Raw genomic sequence first — 15,379 nt, forward strand, 5'->3', positions numbered from 1 at the left:
TGGGATTGTCAAAAACCCTAGCGAAGATAAAACAAAGATACTATTGGCAAGGGTTGCAAAAAGACGTGGAACGTTTTGTAAAAGGATGCCCGGATTGTCAGGCCAGGAAAGGCCAACAAAATCAAAAGCCTATTGGTCTGTTACATCCTATTCCAGTTGGCACCCCATTTGAAAAAGTTGGGATAGATTTGTTAGGCCCGTTTCGCAGAAGTAGCAGCGGAAAAACCATGATAGTGGTAGCGACAGATTACGCCACAAGGTGGGCGGAGACTGACGCATTACCAAGCGGCAAAGCCGGACCTGTAGCAAAATTTATACTGGAGAGGATTATTACAAAACACGGTGCACCCAAGGAATTGTTAAGCGATAGAGGGAAAGTTTTTCAATCAGAATTGGTTACGGAATTGCTAAAAAAGATGGGGACAACAAGTCAGTTTACTACTGCATATCATCCCGCAACTAATGGCTTAACAGAAAGATTTAATAAAACTTTAGCCAATATGTTATCTATGTATACTAATACTGATCAATCAAATTGGGATGAATATCTTCCACATGTGACTTTTGCGTACAATTCTGCAAAACAAGATAGTACTAAATTCTCACCATTCATGCTGGTGTACGGTCGTGAACCTATTTTACCAACAGAAGCAAACTTATTGCCACCCTTAGAAAGTAGTAATAGCGACCAAATTAGAGACATTGGTTTAGCAGTCAGAAATTTGGCAGTTGAAAATATAAAACGGCGTCAAGACATAGATAAATTACGGTATGATTATAAACACCGCCATGTTGAATTTGAAGTGGGGGACCAAGTAAAAGTTTTCACCCCTATTAGGAAAGTAGGAAAAAGTGAAAAATTACTGCTTAGATGGTTTGGTCCTTATTACATAAATAGGAAAAAGTCTGATGTGGACTATGAGATACGAAAGGGCATTTCGCCAAAATCTAAAACTGAAGTGGTCCATGTAAGCAGAATTTTACATTACCATGACCCATGGACACCAGAAGGAATACCGCAACAAAAATAATACAAGCATTTTGGTTAATAATTTATTTTGTTAAAAAAAATAAAAATTAACGGTTTTCGCGTGACTGCCTATGGCTTCGACAGCCAAACGCGGCGCCACCGCTGTTGAGGCGTCGTTGACGCCGCCTTCCTCCTGGGTTTGGTCTTCCTCTGGGGATGCTGGAACCCCCGGAGGAGGTTCCACCTCACCTGCTTGCTCAATCACTTGAGGGGGAGCCTCCGCCTCGCTGGCCGCAGAGGGACCAGCTTCCACTTCAGGCCCCAGCTTGAGGCTGGCCACACCCACGGTGCGTTGGGCCCGCTTGGCAGCCAGGAGGGCGGCCATCAAACCGGCACCGCGGCCCCGGCCCCGGACCTTTTCAGTGGGGACTTCACTTCCAGGTTCCATCTGAAAGGGAAGATACTGTTAACATTGGATAGCGAAACAAAAAGAATTTTTCTTTGGAAGGAAAAATATATCGAGATGATGAATAAAAAAAAAAAAAAGAGGAAAGAAACCACTTATACTTACTTTCAAAAATAACACGACACAGAGTACACGAAACAAGAGTAACGACTAAAATGCACTGTGAAGACGAACTGTGGGGAATGTGATAAGAAAACTGTATAAATACAATTCAGATTCCTCTCCACCGGAAAGCCAGGATGCTGAAATTAGCAAATTACTTCTAGACGATGAACTTGTCAAATGTTAAGGTTATCAGAGAAATGTTTTCCCAACAAACCAAATGGTGCACCATGCTTAAACCCATGGGATTCGCTGATTTGGCCAGTTCGGAATAATATCTTAATGAGACCAGACATTGTTCAGTGCAGACCGATTAATGCATGAAATGCAAAAATGCAATTAAGCATAATGTTGAAACAAAGTAACAATTATAATGTACGGCTCCACATATTGAGCTATGTACCTATTTTTACAGGGCCCAAGGATTTTATTCTGTTATCTGCGTCTGAATTTTTATTGCGCAAATTCTTAAAATTCAAGAACAGATATCACTTTAATTTTCCCTATGAGATAAAAAATGGTTACATGTAATATTGTTATTGTAATGTAGGTACCTACAAACGAATAAAGATGAGTAATGATGTTGTCGGTGTAATAATCACCTTGACCATATAGTTGTTTATGCATTTGGTAAAGAAAGCAACTAATTCGCGAGCGATAAGACAAATTTGATTCATCGCTACGCGCAGTTATGAATAATGACTAATTACTGGATTAGTTTAAATAAACCCGAATGGGACAACAATTTACAGTGTCATTTTAGAAATCGGTCGTGAAGTAACACTTGGGTAAAGTCAACCTATAAGTTTCGCGGAAGTGCCAAAAATGGAATGGATTGTGAATTTCTTGTTTTACATTAGGTGTGTTACCGAAATAAACACCAAACTGTATTTATACAAGTTGGCACTGTACCACTTGTGGGAACTGCAAGGAGAGTTTGATCAAGTGGTACCAATACAATTATTGGGGATTACAAAATCTCTACTTGGCCTGTGGACTCAGATCATTCATACGGAGTATACCATACTTCTACTTAGCGAGAAAATACGTCAAGGGGGCACTCCGTTTTCGACATGTGATTGTGCAATTTACCTCAATATCGACCTGAGGATTTTTGGCGAGCATGGGAAAATGTATTTTTGCAAGGATGTCCTTGTGCTACATGTGTGTACGGGAGAACTCAATTTTTGAGTCAACCAGGTCATCCGCCATATCCGCATGCTTATGTAACGGATATGACATATCAGTTTCGGGTACCAGTGGTGCCCCAAACACAAGAAAGGGATGAAACATCGGAAATCAATTCTGCTGGCACATCTTCTGGAAGTGCATTTGGACCTCCTGAATCACACGCAAGTCAGGTCGACCGCAATCCGGCACTAGGCCCGAATCCGGAAAACCTGACGCAGGTGCCAGAAGGGGGGTCCATTAATCAGCAACAGACTGAAGAACTTCTTAGACACGCGGTAACACAGCCGTTTATCGCGCAATTAGAACCATTCGACAACATGGGGCCATATGCGTATCAGCAGCTATGAGATCTGCAATTTAATCTATGTTACCTTATTATTGTTTGTTTATTATGTATTGTTTTGTATTTTAATGGCTATATATATATATATGCATATGTTGATACAGACGTGATATACACAAGTGGATGATATATAAAAAAATATATATACAATAAAAATTTTTGGAATGTATGATGCCATATTATCCCCAAATAGCGAGTATAATCTAGTCACATTGTCATGAAATTAATCCAATTATTTTTTAGCGCCATGAACTAATAGGTGTGATAAAAAATGTTTCGCTGAAGAGGCGAGTATTCCTGAGACGACGCTCCGACAATCTTGTTGGTTGATAACGAGCTACTAACATAAAAGTTCGACGTTGTTTACATGACTAATCGTGATTACGCGGTGCATACACGGGATTCCTTGCTTTACAGCATTTGGAAAATGAATTTCACACGTTCCATTTTTTATTTTTTTTTTTTTTAATGGAAAATGGATCGTACATACTAACAAATAAATAAAGGTTACAAATGATGCTCAAATTAATTTTGTTATAAGACATAATATTGTATATTAAGCCTTAAGTAGCACATACTAACCTTTTGTCTTCTATTTCATGTAACACTGAGGGCTATGTAAGAAAGAGGCGAACTATGATGAGCCATTATTGTTGTTGGAACTCCCGATGGGCCTGTACATTAATACGAAGGTCCAAGCTAGCCGAATCATCGATTCATTGATCGACCCACACCACAAACATTTATGGAACAGTGATCACAATGGTGTTCAGTGATGTGAAATGCGAAGTTTGGCTCATAGGACTAAACCTCTATTGAACTTTTCTCAGTGTTGCAATATTTTTTTTTTTTTTTTTTGTTCTGCCATTGCCGGAACCGAATATTAGGTTTCTTGTTAGAATAAGTACTAACTTATTATTAAGACATGATTGTAAACTTAACTGAGTACCATGAAATACTCACACATGTAAACTTACTAACCATTTATCATAATATCTTGGTATGTACAAATGTACATTTTTGAATTTATGTTAACGATATGTTTTTTTTTCTATTGTTTAAAGTTTTATTATTGTTCATATAAAACTGGGGACCAGTTTTTCTGGGGCGGAGGCATATGTCACGAATGGAAAATCCGTTAATTGAAAAGATGGACTGATTAACTTAAAAAACATCGAGGATTGCGAAATGTTAAGCGCACGAGGCAAGGTCGCATCACGATGCACCGAATGTGTCATGCACCGAGTGCACCGTATCGGTGATGAGTCACCACCACCTGCTTTGCAGAAATGTGAAAAACAAGCGACAATAACAAACTGCGTCAGCCGATCAATCGGGTATAAAATACGCCGATTTTAGCAGTAGAGGATAAGTGTGAAACCGATCAACGGTAGTGTGACCAGCTGACCCGAGAAGTCGTAATGTCGACTCTCCTCGGTCAAAAAGATTAAGTTAATTAGTCCGTTCTCTAAGTTGTTTAAAAACGCGAAGTGACCAAGCCATTGCCAGGAAAAGCTAAGTCCTTAGCTATGACTATGTAAGTACAATTGTTAATTGTCAACCTTTTGTTTACAACCGTATTGTGCATCCATTTGTGTATTCCGTGTTTAATAGATTTAAGTGTGATACAAGGAAAACTCAGTGTTTGATTCCATCCCTAAAACTGAGATCCCGGCACGACGTTTAACGTCGTGAGTCAGTTTAATTGGTGAACCCAGAAGGGCTCATAAATTAAACGTGACAGTATTGCCGAACGGCAACGGAAAAATGGGGCGGGGCACCATCATGCATATACCACATTTGCCTCCGAAGTAAAATTGTTGCCTCCGAACAAAAATTTTGTGTTCTTGGCTAGTAATTGGCTCCTGTCAGTGATTATATTATATATATAATTATATTATATTAGTATTTCATTATGTTTCTCAAATGTACCTTGTTTTGTTGAAAAAATAATCACACTTGTTTTTTCCATATTTAAAGCTAATTAATTTTTTTTAAACCACTCAGAGGTCCTAATAAACAGATCTTTTCCAGACTGAATTAAAGTGCTGATTTCCTCTTGACCTACAAGTAAATTTGTGTCATCTGCATCTGCATAGAGTTCTAATTTTTTTAACAATAGTTCTTTATCTACACAATCATAAGCCTTAGATAAGTCTAAAAATAACCTATTCCTAGTTTATGGTTTTCTATGTGTTCAAGGATATGACTTGTAAACTGAAAAATTGCTGTTTGTACTGATCTTCCGGCAATGTAGCCATGTTGATAACCACTGAAGAGGTCACACATTATAAAAAAATCTGTTAGCTGTGTGTATAAAACCAATTCAAAAATCTTGAAAAGGCTGGAAGGATGCTTATTGGTCTGTAATTTCCTATTTCATTTTTATCACCTTTCTTATAAATCGGTTTAACTTGAGCAATTTTCAACTGATCTGGAAAGCTTCCCTGCTTGAGACTTTTATTTATTAAGTATGTTAGTGGCTTGGATAAATGTGGTAGTACCAATTTAACTATACTTGCAGGAATCTCATCTATACCACTTGTTATTTTGTTTTTTAATTTTGCTGAAAAATCACACAGTTCCTCTTCAGTGATTGGTTTGAAGTGAAATGATTCACTATTGGGGATTATATTACAACTAAACTCCGTGTGCTGCATATTTTCCAATATATCAGGGACCAACGACAAGAATTTGTCATTAAATTTATTTGCTAAACACAAGGATCACCCGCTATATTGTCACGAAGGATAATAAATCAAATTTATTACTTGAGCGGAAACATTAAAATTGTTGCGGTCGGAGTGCAACTGCAATTAAGATGCATTTGCTGAATTTGCGAAATAATGTGGAATGTTTTCCAAGTACCGATGGTCGAAGGTCGTCACGAGTTGTCGGCTAGACGAGGCCAGGTCTGGGAGTTTTGATTGGTGGAACCAGTGTCTGGAATGCTATAAAAAGGAAGTTGTACCCTAAAGAGAGGTTCAGTCAGTTCAGTCCAGTTATGTCCAGTCAGTCCAGTTTTGCTGTGCACCACGTTGGTGATCGAACCGCAAATGTCAATTAGACATGTCCGTAACGCTCAAGTAAAGTTAATCGCGAACCGCGCTCCAAGTGACAAGCCTCTCTCCAAGATTCTGTCTTCTATAGAGATGTAAGTATGTTTATTGTACTTCTATGTTGTGTATTAATTTACGCCTGGTTTATTATGATTTTATTGGGAGTTAGTAACGTTTTCGTTGGGTTAGGAAACCTGTTATTTTATTAGCTAGTAAGTTAGGAGTTGTTAGGTTTAGGTACGTATTCAATACTTGATGGTAAAGTTAACTGTGTTTATTTTCACGCTGAAACGAGATCCCAGGCAAATAAGTTGAATTAAATTCAACACGTCACGCTAGTCGTGACATATGGTGGAGGCGCCTACGTTTCAGGGTGGAAAAAACATAAATTTTATTTTTTAAATTTGAATCGTTCTATTTAAAATGGGGGGTTCTTCATCAAAAGAAGAAGAAATAATTATTTCTCAAGCGGGTAATAGCGGCGGTATTTCTAATACAGCGTCTCAAGAAAAAGATAATTCATGGTCGGCTAAGGAAATTTTGATTATTATTTTTCTGTGCATGGGGGTGTTAATGCTTGTGTATTTTAGCGTCAAAAAAATTATTAGTTTGATGAATAAGCAAATTCGCAAAGAAATTGCTAGAAATAATCAAATTGTTTAAGAAAATCGTTTAAATTTTGTCCAAACGCTTGAAAAATCGAAATAATTAAAAATACTGCCAAACATTTCGTATTAATTTTTCATGAGTGAACCAAGTGACAAATCACGAGTACGAACTCGCAGTAGAGCTCAAAGTGTATCAGACAAAGAAAAATTTGTTTTGCAACAAGCACTAGCCCAAGGAAAAAACCCCGAAAAAGTCTTAAAAGAGTTGAGAGAGTTTAAACCCGCGCATCATAGCTCAACTGTCGGTTCCTCTGCTTCTGCAGGTGCCCCAGAAGTTGACAAAACAACTTCTAGTGTCAGTTTAACAAGTAGTGAGGACGAGAATAGCCCTTTCGAAAAAACTGTCGTAAGTGCTCAAATTGAGACCCCGCGAATTCGAACAACAAAAGCTTCGACTTCCCGAGTTCAGAAAGCTAAAGATTCCAAAGCAGGATCACGATCCCCAGAACAGTTTTTTAAGCCAAGAGCTTCATTGAGTAGGACTCCGCCTAAACCGCGAGAATCAGAAGAGTTCTGGCAAGAAAGTCCCTTAGAAGTGGTAGTGCCAGAGCCTACCTTATCCCGCCCCGCAGATTTATTACAAGGTTGTAATAATCCTTGCCCACCCCCTGTAATTCGAGAGAGAAACAGTGATATACGTCCTAACAATTCTGCAGCAATGGCTAACATGACTTTACAGGTAGCTTTGGCTGAGCCAAAAACTCCAGCCACACCAAAGTTTACATGCCCACCTACATTTAACCCATCTATAGACTCTCCCATTATTTTTGTGAATAAATATGAAAAAGCAGCGATTGCAAACAGCTGGTCGGAAAACCACAAAATTTCTTACTTAGCAAATTTCTTGGAAGGCCCGGCTCAGACTTGGTTTGATGGTTATATTAACGAACCGGCAAACCAGGCAAAAACATGGACAAATATAAAAACGGACTTTTTAAAAGAATTTTCTGGTGAACAGCCATTAAGAAAACTAAAGTTTCGATTAAACACACGAAAACATCAAGACAATGAGGATGTTAAAAAATATTATTTTGATTTACTTGCGTTGGCAACGGAAATTGACCCGACAATGTCTTTTGACACGTTTAGGGACCATTTTGAAAATGGTTTACACCCATCCTACTATGAGATGTATTACTTGCTGAGTTCAGGTAATCAAAATTTTAATGACTTAAAACAGCTAGTGTTAAAGCTGAGTGACATTAAAGAGAGAACCCTGGTGAATCAGATGACACGTGATACGGCACTGCTTTCCGTGTCCGATGCGTTAAATAACGAGAATCAAATAGTCAGGAGCGGACCGGGAAATACAACAAATTTTCCACGCAGAGATGGTAATCCAAATAGAAATCGAGTATATTATAATAGTAATAGCACAAGAAGAAATTTCGTAGATAACAGGAATGTCACCAATAACGGTCCGAACAGAAATTTTGTCAATTATCGTGGAAATTTTACAAGAAATATACCACCAAGGAACAATGCCATTAATAATGATTCAAATAATGGCGGTCAACGGCCTTATTACCAACATCAGAATATGCAAAGGAATAGAAATAATGAGTATAGAGGTCCAAACTATGGAAACAGAGCACCTTACCGAAATCAAGGTAATAGCTATTTACCGAATACAAGAACACACGATGGACGCATTAGATGCATTAATTGCAAAAGAATTGGGCATGCATCGTGCAACTGGAATGCAAACAGTTCCAGAAATAATTCAGATAACCGTCGAAATGATCGGGTATATCAAAACCTAAACGAAAGAGGACAATTTCGTCAATAGGAAGCCCTAACGAGATTGTCCACCTGTCATCAAAGGGCGTCAAAGGAGGGTTATTGTATGTGCATTTAAAAGTAAATAATCAAGAAAATGTAAATGTCGTTCTTGACACCGGAGCGTGTAAAAATATTGTGGATTTAAATTATATTAATAACATGTATCCTTTGGAAAATGAAGTTGAATTAATTACGGCAGGCAGTTACCCTCTTACACCTATTGGAAATTCACAAGTGACGATTGGAGTTAATAATAAAGAGATACGCGTTGAAGCATTAGTGGTAAAAAATTTGTCCAAAGCTTTAATTTTGGGACATAACTTTTTGACGACGACAAAGTCAGTCATTGACTATAATAACAATAAAGTGACATTGCAGCATGGTTCGGACAAATTAATCCTAAATTTTGGAAGTTATGATTCAACTAAAGAATGCGAGCCACAGCAAGACTTGTTTGTAAACATAACAAACGAGCCAACAGTAAATTCCCTGAAAATTACCGTCGCTAACGATTACGTGTTGAAGCCCGGGAATGATATAATTACCCGATTGAACTTGAACCTACGACCGTCTGACTTGGCGGAATATTGTTTTATTGAGAAAGACAGTTTTTTACGACCAAGAAGTCTTACTTGCGTAGGATTACCGTTTTTGCAGAATGGACATTTTTATATTAAGCTTAAAAATGTCGGTCATCGTAGAATTTTTGTAATAAAAAATTCCACGATTGGTAATCTCGAGAAAACAATTAAAATGGACATGACAAAAATTCCAATTTGTTGTATTAATGAAACCGAAAAAGATGAAGAAATAATTACCATGAATGACCATAATCTAAGTAATATAACAAACTTAGGAATACATAATAAATTGCAAACGCTACTTGCAGAGTATAGTGACGTTTTTTCAAAAGCACCAAAATATATGGGGAGAACTGATGTAATTGAACACGAAATTGACGTAGGAAATGCTAAACCCATAAAACAAAAACCTTACAGGGTAGCACAAAAAGAAAGAGAAATAATAGATAATCAAATAAGGGAAATGGAACAATACGATATAATAAGGCAAAGTAACTCGCCCTGGGCAAGTCCCGTCGTATTAGTAAAGAAAAAGTCTGGAGAGACGCGATTTTGTGTCGATTATCGCAAGTTAAACAATGTAACAGTAAAAAATTCGTGGTCAGGATCTAATATTGAGGATATTTTGACTTACTTAGGAAACGCCCAGTATTTCTCATCGTTAGACATGTATTCGGGTTATTGGCAAGTCAAAGTAAAAGAAGAAAGTAAGCCACTTACTGCCTTTACGGCGCCAGGTCATGGATTATGGGAATTTAATGTAATGCCTTTTGGATTGTGCAATGCCCCGGCAACATTTCAACAGTTAGGGGATGTAGTGTTTAGAGATTTAAAATGGAAAGAAGTTTTAATTTACATGGACGACATTATAATTTTTTCTGAAACAATAGATGAACATTTGGAAAAATTACGTAAAGTTTTCAATAGACTTCGAAGTGCAGGCCTAACGTTAAAACCTAAAAAATGTGAATATCTAAAAGAAAAAATTAATATTCTTGGTTATACAATTTCGACAGATGGAATTTTTCCTGATAAATCAAAATTAATTTCAATTGAAAATTTTCCAAGGCCAAAAAATGTAAAAGGTGTACAAAGCTTTTTAGGACTTTGTAACTATTACCGGAAGTTTATAGAAAATTTTGCAAAAATTGCACGCCCCTTACATGATCTGACAAAGAAACAGAATAAATTTGATTGGCAGGACATTCATGACAAAGCGTTTGAAACACTAAAACAGAAATTAATTAGTGAACCAGTGTTGGCACATTTTCAGCCAAACAAAGGGTGTGAACTAAGAGTAGATGCATTTAAAGATGGAATAGGAGCTATATTATTGCAGGAAGACACAGAAAATAAGTTACACCCTATCGCTTACGCAAGCAGAAGACTTAGCAAAGCGGAGAAAAATTATTCTATAACTGAATTAGAAGGATTAGCAGTTATATGGGCACTTTCATACTTAAGACATTTTATTTATGGTAAACCTGTAAAAATTGTAACTGATCATCATGCTTTATGTTGGCTAAAGACATTAAAAGACACAACAGGTCGTTTAGCTAGATGGTCATTAAAACTGTCGGAATTTGATTACACGGTGTGCCATAAATCAGGAATTGCGCACAAAGACGCTGACTGTGTAAGTAGATATCCGGTACTGCAACCAGATACGGATAAACACGACGTTGAAGAAATACCAACATTTATGTTGGATACTCGTAATATTGAAGGGTTACAGAAAAAAGATGAAAAAATTTCCCAAATAATAATGACAATCAAAAACCCGGAAAATGCTACAATTGGTTTACGTAAGCAGGCAAAAAACTTCAGGATTGAATCCGGAATTTTATACCGAGTAAATCCGAATGATTTAGGTCGAGATAAGCTATTAGTAATACCGCAACAGTTAGTGGGAGAAATTTTGTATTCTCACCATTCAGAACCGCTGAGTGGTCATTTGGGAATAGCAAAAACGCTATCAAAAATTAAGCAACGGTATTATTGGCAAGGGTTGCAAAAAGATGTTGAAAATTTTGTTAAGGGTTGTCCAGATTGTCAAGCTAGAAAAGGTCAACAAAATCAAAAGCCCATAGGATTTTTACACCCAATTCCTGTGGGAACACCATTTGAAAAGGTAGGAATTGACCTTTTAGGCCCTTTTCGCCGAAGTAGCAATGGTAAAACCATGATAGTGGTAGCAACAGACTATGCAACACGTTGGGCAGAAACTGAGGCGTTACCAAGTGGAAAAACAGGGCCCGTAGCAAAATTTATTTTGGAAAAAATAATTACGAGACATGTAGCGCCTAAGGAATTATTAAGTGACAGAGGAAAAGTGTTTCAATCAGAATTGGTGACGAAACTATTGAAAGAAATGGGCACTACAAGCCAATTTACAACGGCATATCATCCAGCGACAAATGGTCTTACGGAGCGATTTAATAAGACTCTTGCAAATATGTTGGCAATGTACACCAACACAAATCAGTCAAATTGGGACCAATACTTACCACATGTAACTTTTGCCTATAATTCAGCGAAACAAGACAGCACGCAATTCTCACCCTTTATGCTAGTATATGGACGAGAACCTATTTTACCAACTGAAGCGAACATTATGCCGCATACTGAATCTCTTGATAGCAATCAAATGAGGAAAACTAGTCTGGCAATACGTAATTTTGCTGCTGAAAACATAAAAAGACGACAAAACATAGATAAACTTCGTTATGATTGTAAACATCGGCATGTGGAGTTTAATGAGGGTGACCAGGTGAAAGTTTTCACTCCAATAAGGAAAGTTGGGAAAAGTGAAAAATTGCTGCTTAGATGGTTCGGACCTTATTATACAGGGTGGACCATAAGTAATGGGACATAGAGCTACAGCATATTCCTGACATCAAAATAATACGATTTAGCTGAATTGTCCTATACCGAAAGTTAATATTAAGAAAGATACAGGGTGTGAAAGTTGAAATTTTATTTTAGCTTTTTTGTCATATCTTCACGGTCTTTTGATATAAATTATTGAAAGTTGGTATAAAGGGGTTTTGGCAGGCGTAAAATACGATGCTTTTATTTGTTTTGTAGTAGCTGATAGGGGGCGCTAGCGGTAACCATCTCCGTCCCTTCAAGAGGTTCAAACTTTTTTTTACGGAACTGAAACGGCCATATGACTTCAAAATATGATTCTAAGATGTTTTCTACGTAAAAAAGGTATACTTGTTGTAAGTCTTAAAAGTCGACCGTTTTCGAGTTATTTAATCTTTTATTATTGCATGCATTTACATGTACAGCAGATTTTAATTACTATTTTTTTTTTAATTCTAAGTAGGATTTGATACAAAAACAAAAAGGGCGTTCATAACAACTAGCTTTATTTTAAAGTTTACAAACATTTTTTAAACGGTCAAATTTACATACAGAAACTGTTATGTGTGTTACTTAAGGGTATACAGCACATATCGTATTAACATACGACAATGCATGCAATAATAAAACATTAAATAACTCGAAAACAGTCAACTTTTAAGACTTACAACAAGTATACCTTTTTTACATAGAAAACATCTTAGAATCATGTTTTGAGAGCATATGGTCGTTTCAGTTCCGTAAAAAAAAGTTAGAGTCTCTTGAAGGAACGGATATGGTTGCAGCTAGCGCCCCCTATCAGCTACTTCAAAACAAATGAAAGCATCGTATTTAACGCCTGCCAAAACCCCTTTATACCAATTTTCAGTAATTTATATAAAACGACCGTGAAGATATGATAAAAAAACAAAAATAAAATTTCAACTTTCACACCCTGTATCTTTCTTAATATTAATTTTCGGTATAGAACAATTTCGCTAAATCGTATTATTTTGATGTCAGGAATATGCTGTAGCTCTATGTCCCATTACTTATGGTCCACCCTGTATAAGACGAAAAATGTCGGACGTGGACTATGAAATACAGAAAGGCAGATCAGACAAAGCAAAAAGAGAAGTTGTTCACGTAAGCAGAATATTACCCTATTATGATCCCTGGACCCCAGAATGCACGCCTTTATAAGGAAAAAAGATGGGAAAAACACACAAAAGAGACAACTTTGAATAACTAAAGAGTATATTACTACTAAAGGGAAAAAAAAAAGGAAACAAAACAAACGAAATAAGATAAAATAATAATAATAAAAAAAAAAAAAAGATAATAACAATAATAAGAGGGAAAAAAAAAATACAATTAAAATTACACACTTACAAAAAATACAATAAAATTAATAAAAATTGATAAGAAAAGTAATGTGAAAAAAAAAAAAAAAAAAAAAAAAAAAACCTCAGTAATGGTGGTGGTGGAAGTAGATGCGGTGACCAGTACCATTTATGGTTACCTGGTCACCAGACCACCAAGTTGGAGAATTGTCTCCTGAGGTTGTCTCCTCAATATTGTTGTCCGCCGTCGGAGCAGGAATCCCGTTCGGGAGCCGCTCTTTGCGGACCGGGGGCGTCGATGGCCTCGTGGGTACTGATGACCCCCACGCAGAAGTGTTAGATGAGGGTGTAGGATAGGTAACACCCTGGTGGCGCCCAATGGACGGTGAAGCGGACCTGGCACCGATGTCCCTGTCGTTATCAGACCAAACGTCGGCGAGCCCTTCACCAGGGCGGCGCATCGTTAAAAGTCTCCGGAAGTGCCGGAGACGGCAACCCCTTCCAAACCCAGTTTGGTTGTCACTTGGGGGGCAAGACTGTGGATCTTTAGTTTTGAAAAGAACAACAAATTGGATTACTTTATAATGTGAATAACAAAGCCAACAAATTTACTTACGGTTCATGGTAAAAACACTAAACAAGTTAAAAAAAAAAAAAACACAAGCTACTACACTCAAATGGAGTAACAAGAAAAAACGACTGCACTCGCAAAGGCACACAAAGAAAATGACTGGAGAGGAAAAAAGTGAAGGACCGTTTCGTCCATAAAATGACAAAACTGCTGTGAATGCAGTGCTGTATAAGTAAAATAAATAAACGATAATAAGGCACCGTCTATCCCTAACTGACATAAAGATTGTAACACTTTGTATACAAAGTAATAATTTTGTTGAAGTGAAAATATTACGTTTGTTGGGTACAAACTTCACATACCGAGTTGTACCTAAATTTGAAGTTACTGAGCTCAGGGATTTTTATTCTCTTATCCGCGTCTGAATTTAATGGCCAATTGAAAGATTCACGAACGGATATTAGTCTAATTTTCCGCAGTTACACCAAAAGTGTGTAAAATGATTATCTAAGCGCTCGTGTTACAAGTTATTTGACTACAATGGAAAAAATGATATAATTAAAATGGCATACTTAGACAAAAAATACGAGGGACGTTAAATATATCGGAGAATGCCATAGGTGCCGAACAAGTAAATACTTGAATAAATATAAATGTCAGGGGTATGTGATAATGGGGGGATAGACAAATTAAAATAACGAGTTTTCGTTTTATTTTAGTGTTGGATATTTTTGAATATCAGCATAATGTATTCGGTCGGAAAAAAAAAATGCATCAAATGAATAATATGCGACCGCACTTGTCCCGTAAAAATGCTGACATGAAATTAAGAGAATATTGTTACGGTCTGGGCCTACTATGCTCGATACTTCTTAACGAGCGCTCGCCTCGGGATGAAACCGATGCGCCGTAATATCTGGCCGGGCGCGTATTAAAGTAGGCCACAGTTAGGAACCGAGTTTACCTGGAAGATTCTTGAATGATCAAGGCAACCCGCGAAGCGTTTCGCGGTCATTCTAGAACGTGGTTTGCGAATATAAAAGACGCGGTCTCGACCGCAGTAGTAGTGAATTTGGGAACGCGGATAAGTTTAAATAGCGGAATAATTGTGGAATTGTAGTAGTGTTTTTAGTAGCTGTGTTAATTATTGTACGGAGTGTTTTGAAGTGTAATAAATTTATTAATCGTTGAGTTAAATTGACTTTGCGTGAACCCACGGGAAAATCGTAACAATTGGTGTCAGAAGTGGGATCAGACGTTAGTGCGACGTGAATTGGAACTAAACTTCGGGTTAGAGACTTGTGTTCAGAACCGGACTAGAGATTTTCGGAACAGTGGTGTGTTAAATTTATTTTATGCCAATAACAAGACGTCAAAGTGCAAACATGGAGGCCCAATTTGCAGCTATTATGGCAATGCTTAAACAAGACAAAGAAGAACGACAACAAGACAAGGA

At 37.3% G+C, this 15,379-nt stretch overlaps 1 protein-coding gene across 1 annotated transcript; it reads right to left on the reverse strand.

The window, feature by feature from the left end:
- Positions 1–1,061: 1,061 nt before the first annotated feature.
- Positions 1,062–1,786, reverse strand: LOC145739661 (uncharacterized). The gene is made up of 2 exons (XM_081994971.1): positions 1,542–1,786; positions 1,062–1,418 (listed from the first exon to the last, which is right to left on the reverse strand). Exon 2 carries the CDS (start codon positions 1,416–1,418, stop codon positions 1,062–1,064), a length of 357 nt encoding a protein of 118 aa, XP_081851097.1. The 5' UTR covers positions 1,542–1,786.
- Positions 1,787–15,379: the final 13,593 nt, after the last annotated feature.

The sequence above is a fragment of the Ips typographus genome, unplaced genomic scaffold, assembly GCF_016097725.1.
Source record: "Ips typographus isolate SLU unplaced genomic scaffold, UJ_Ityp_2.0 IpsContig34, whole genome shotgun sequence".
Lineage (NCBI taxonomy): Eukaryota > Metazoa > Arthropoda > Insecta > Coleoptera > Curculionidae > Ips > Ips typographus.

Excerpts from the sequence above, each read along its gene's own strand:
- LOC145739661 (XM_081994971.1), bottom strand. The coding sequence starts at position 1,418 with ATGGAACCTGGAAGTGAAGTCCCCACTGAAAAGGTCCGGGGCCGGGGC.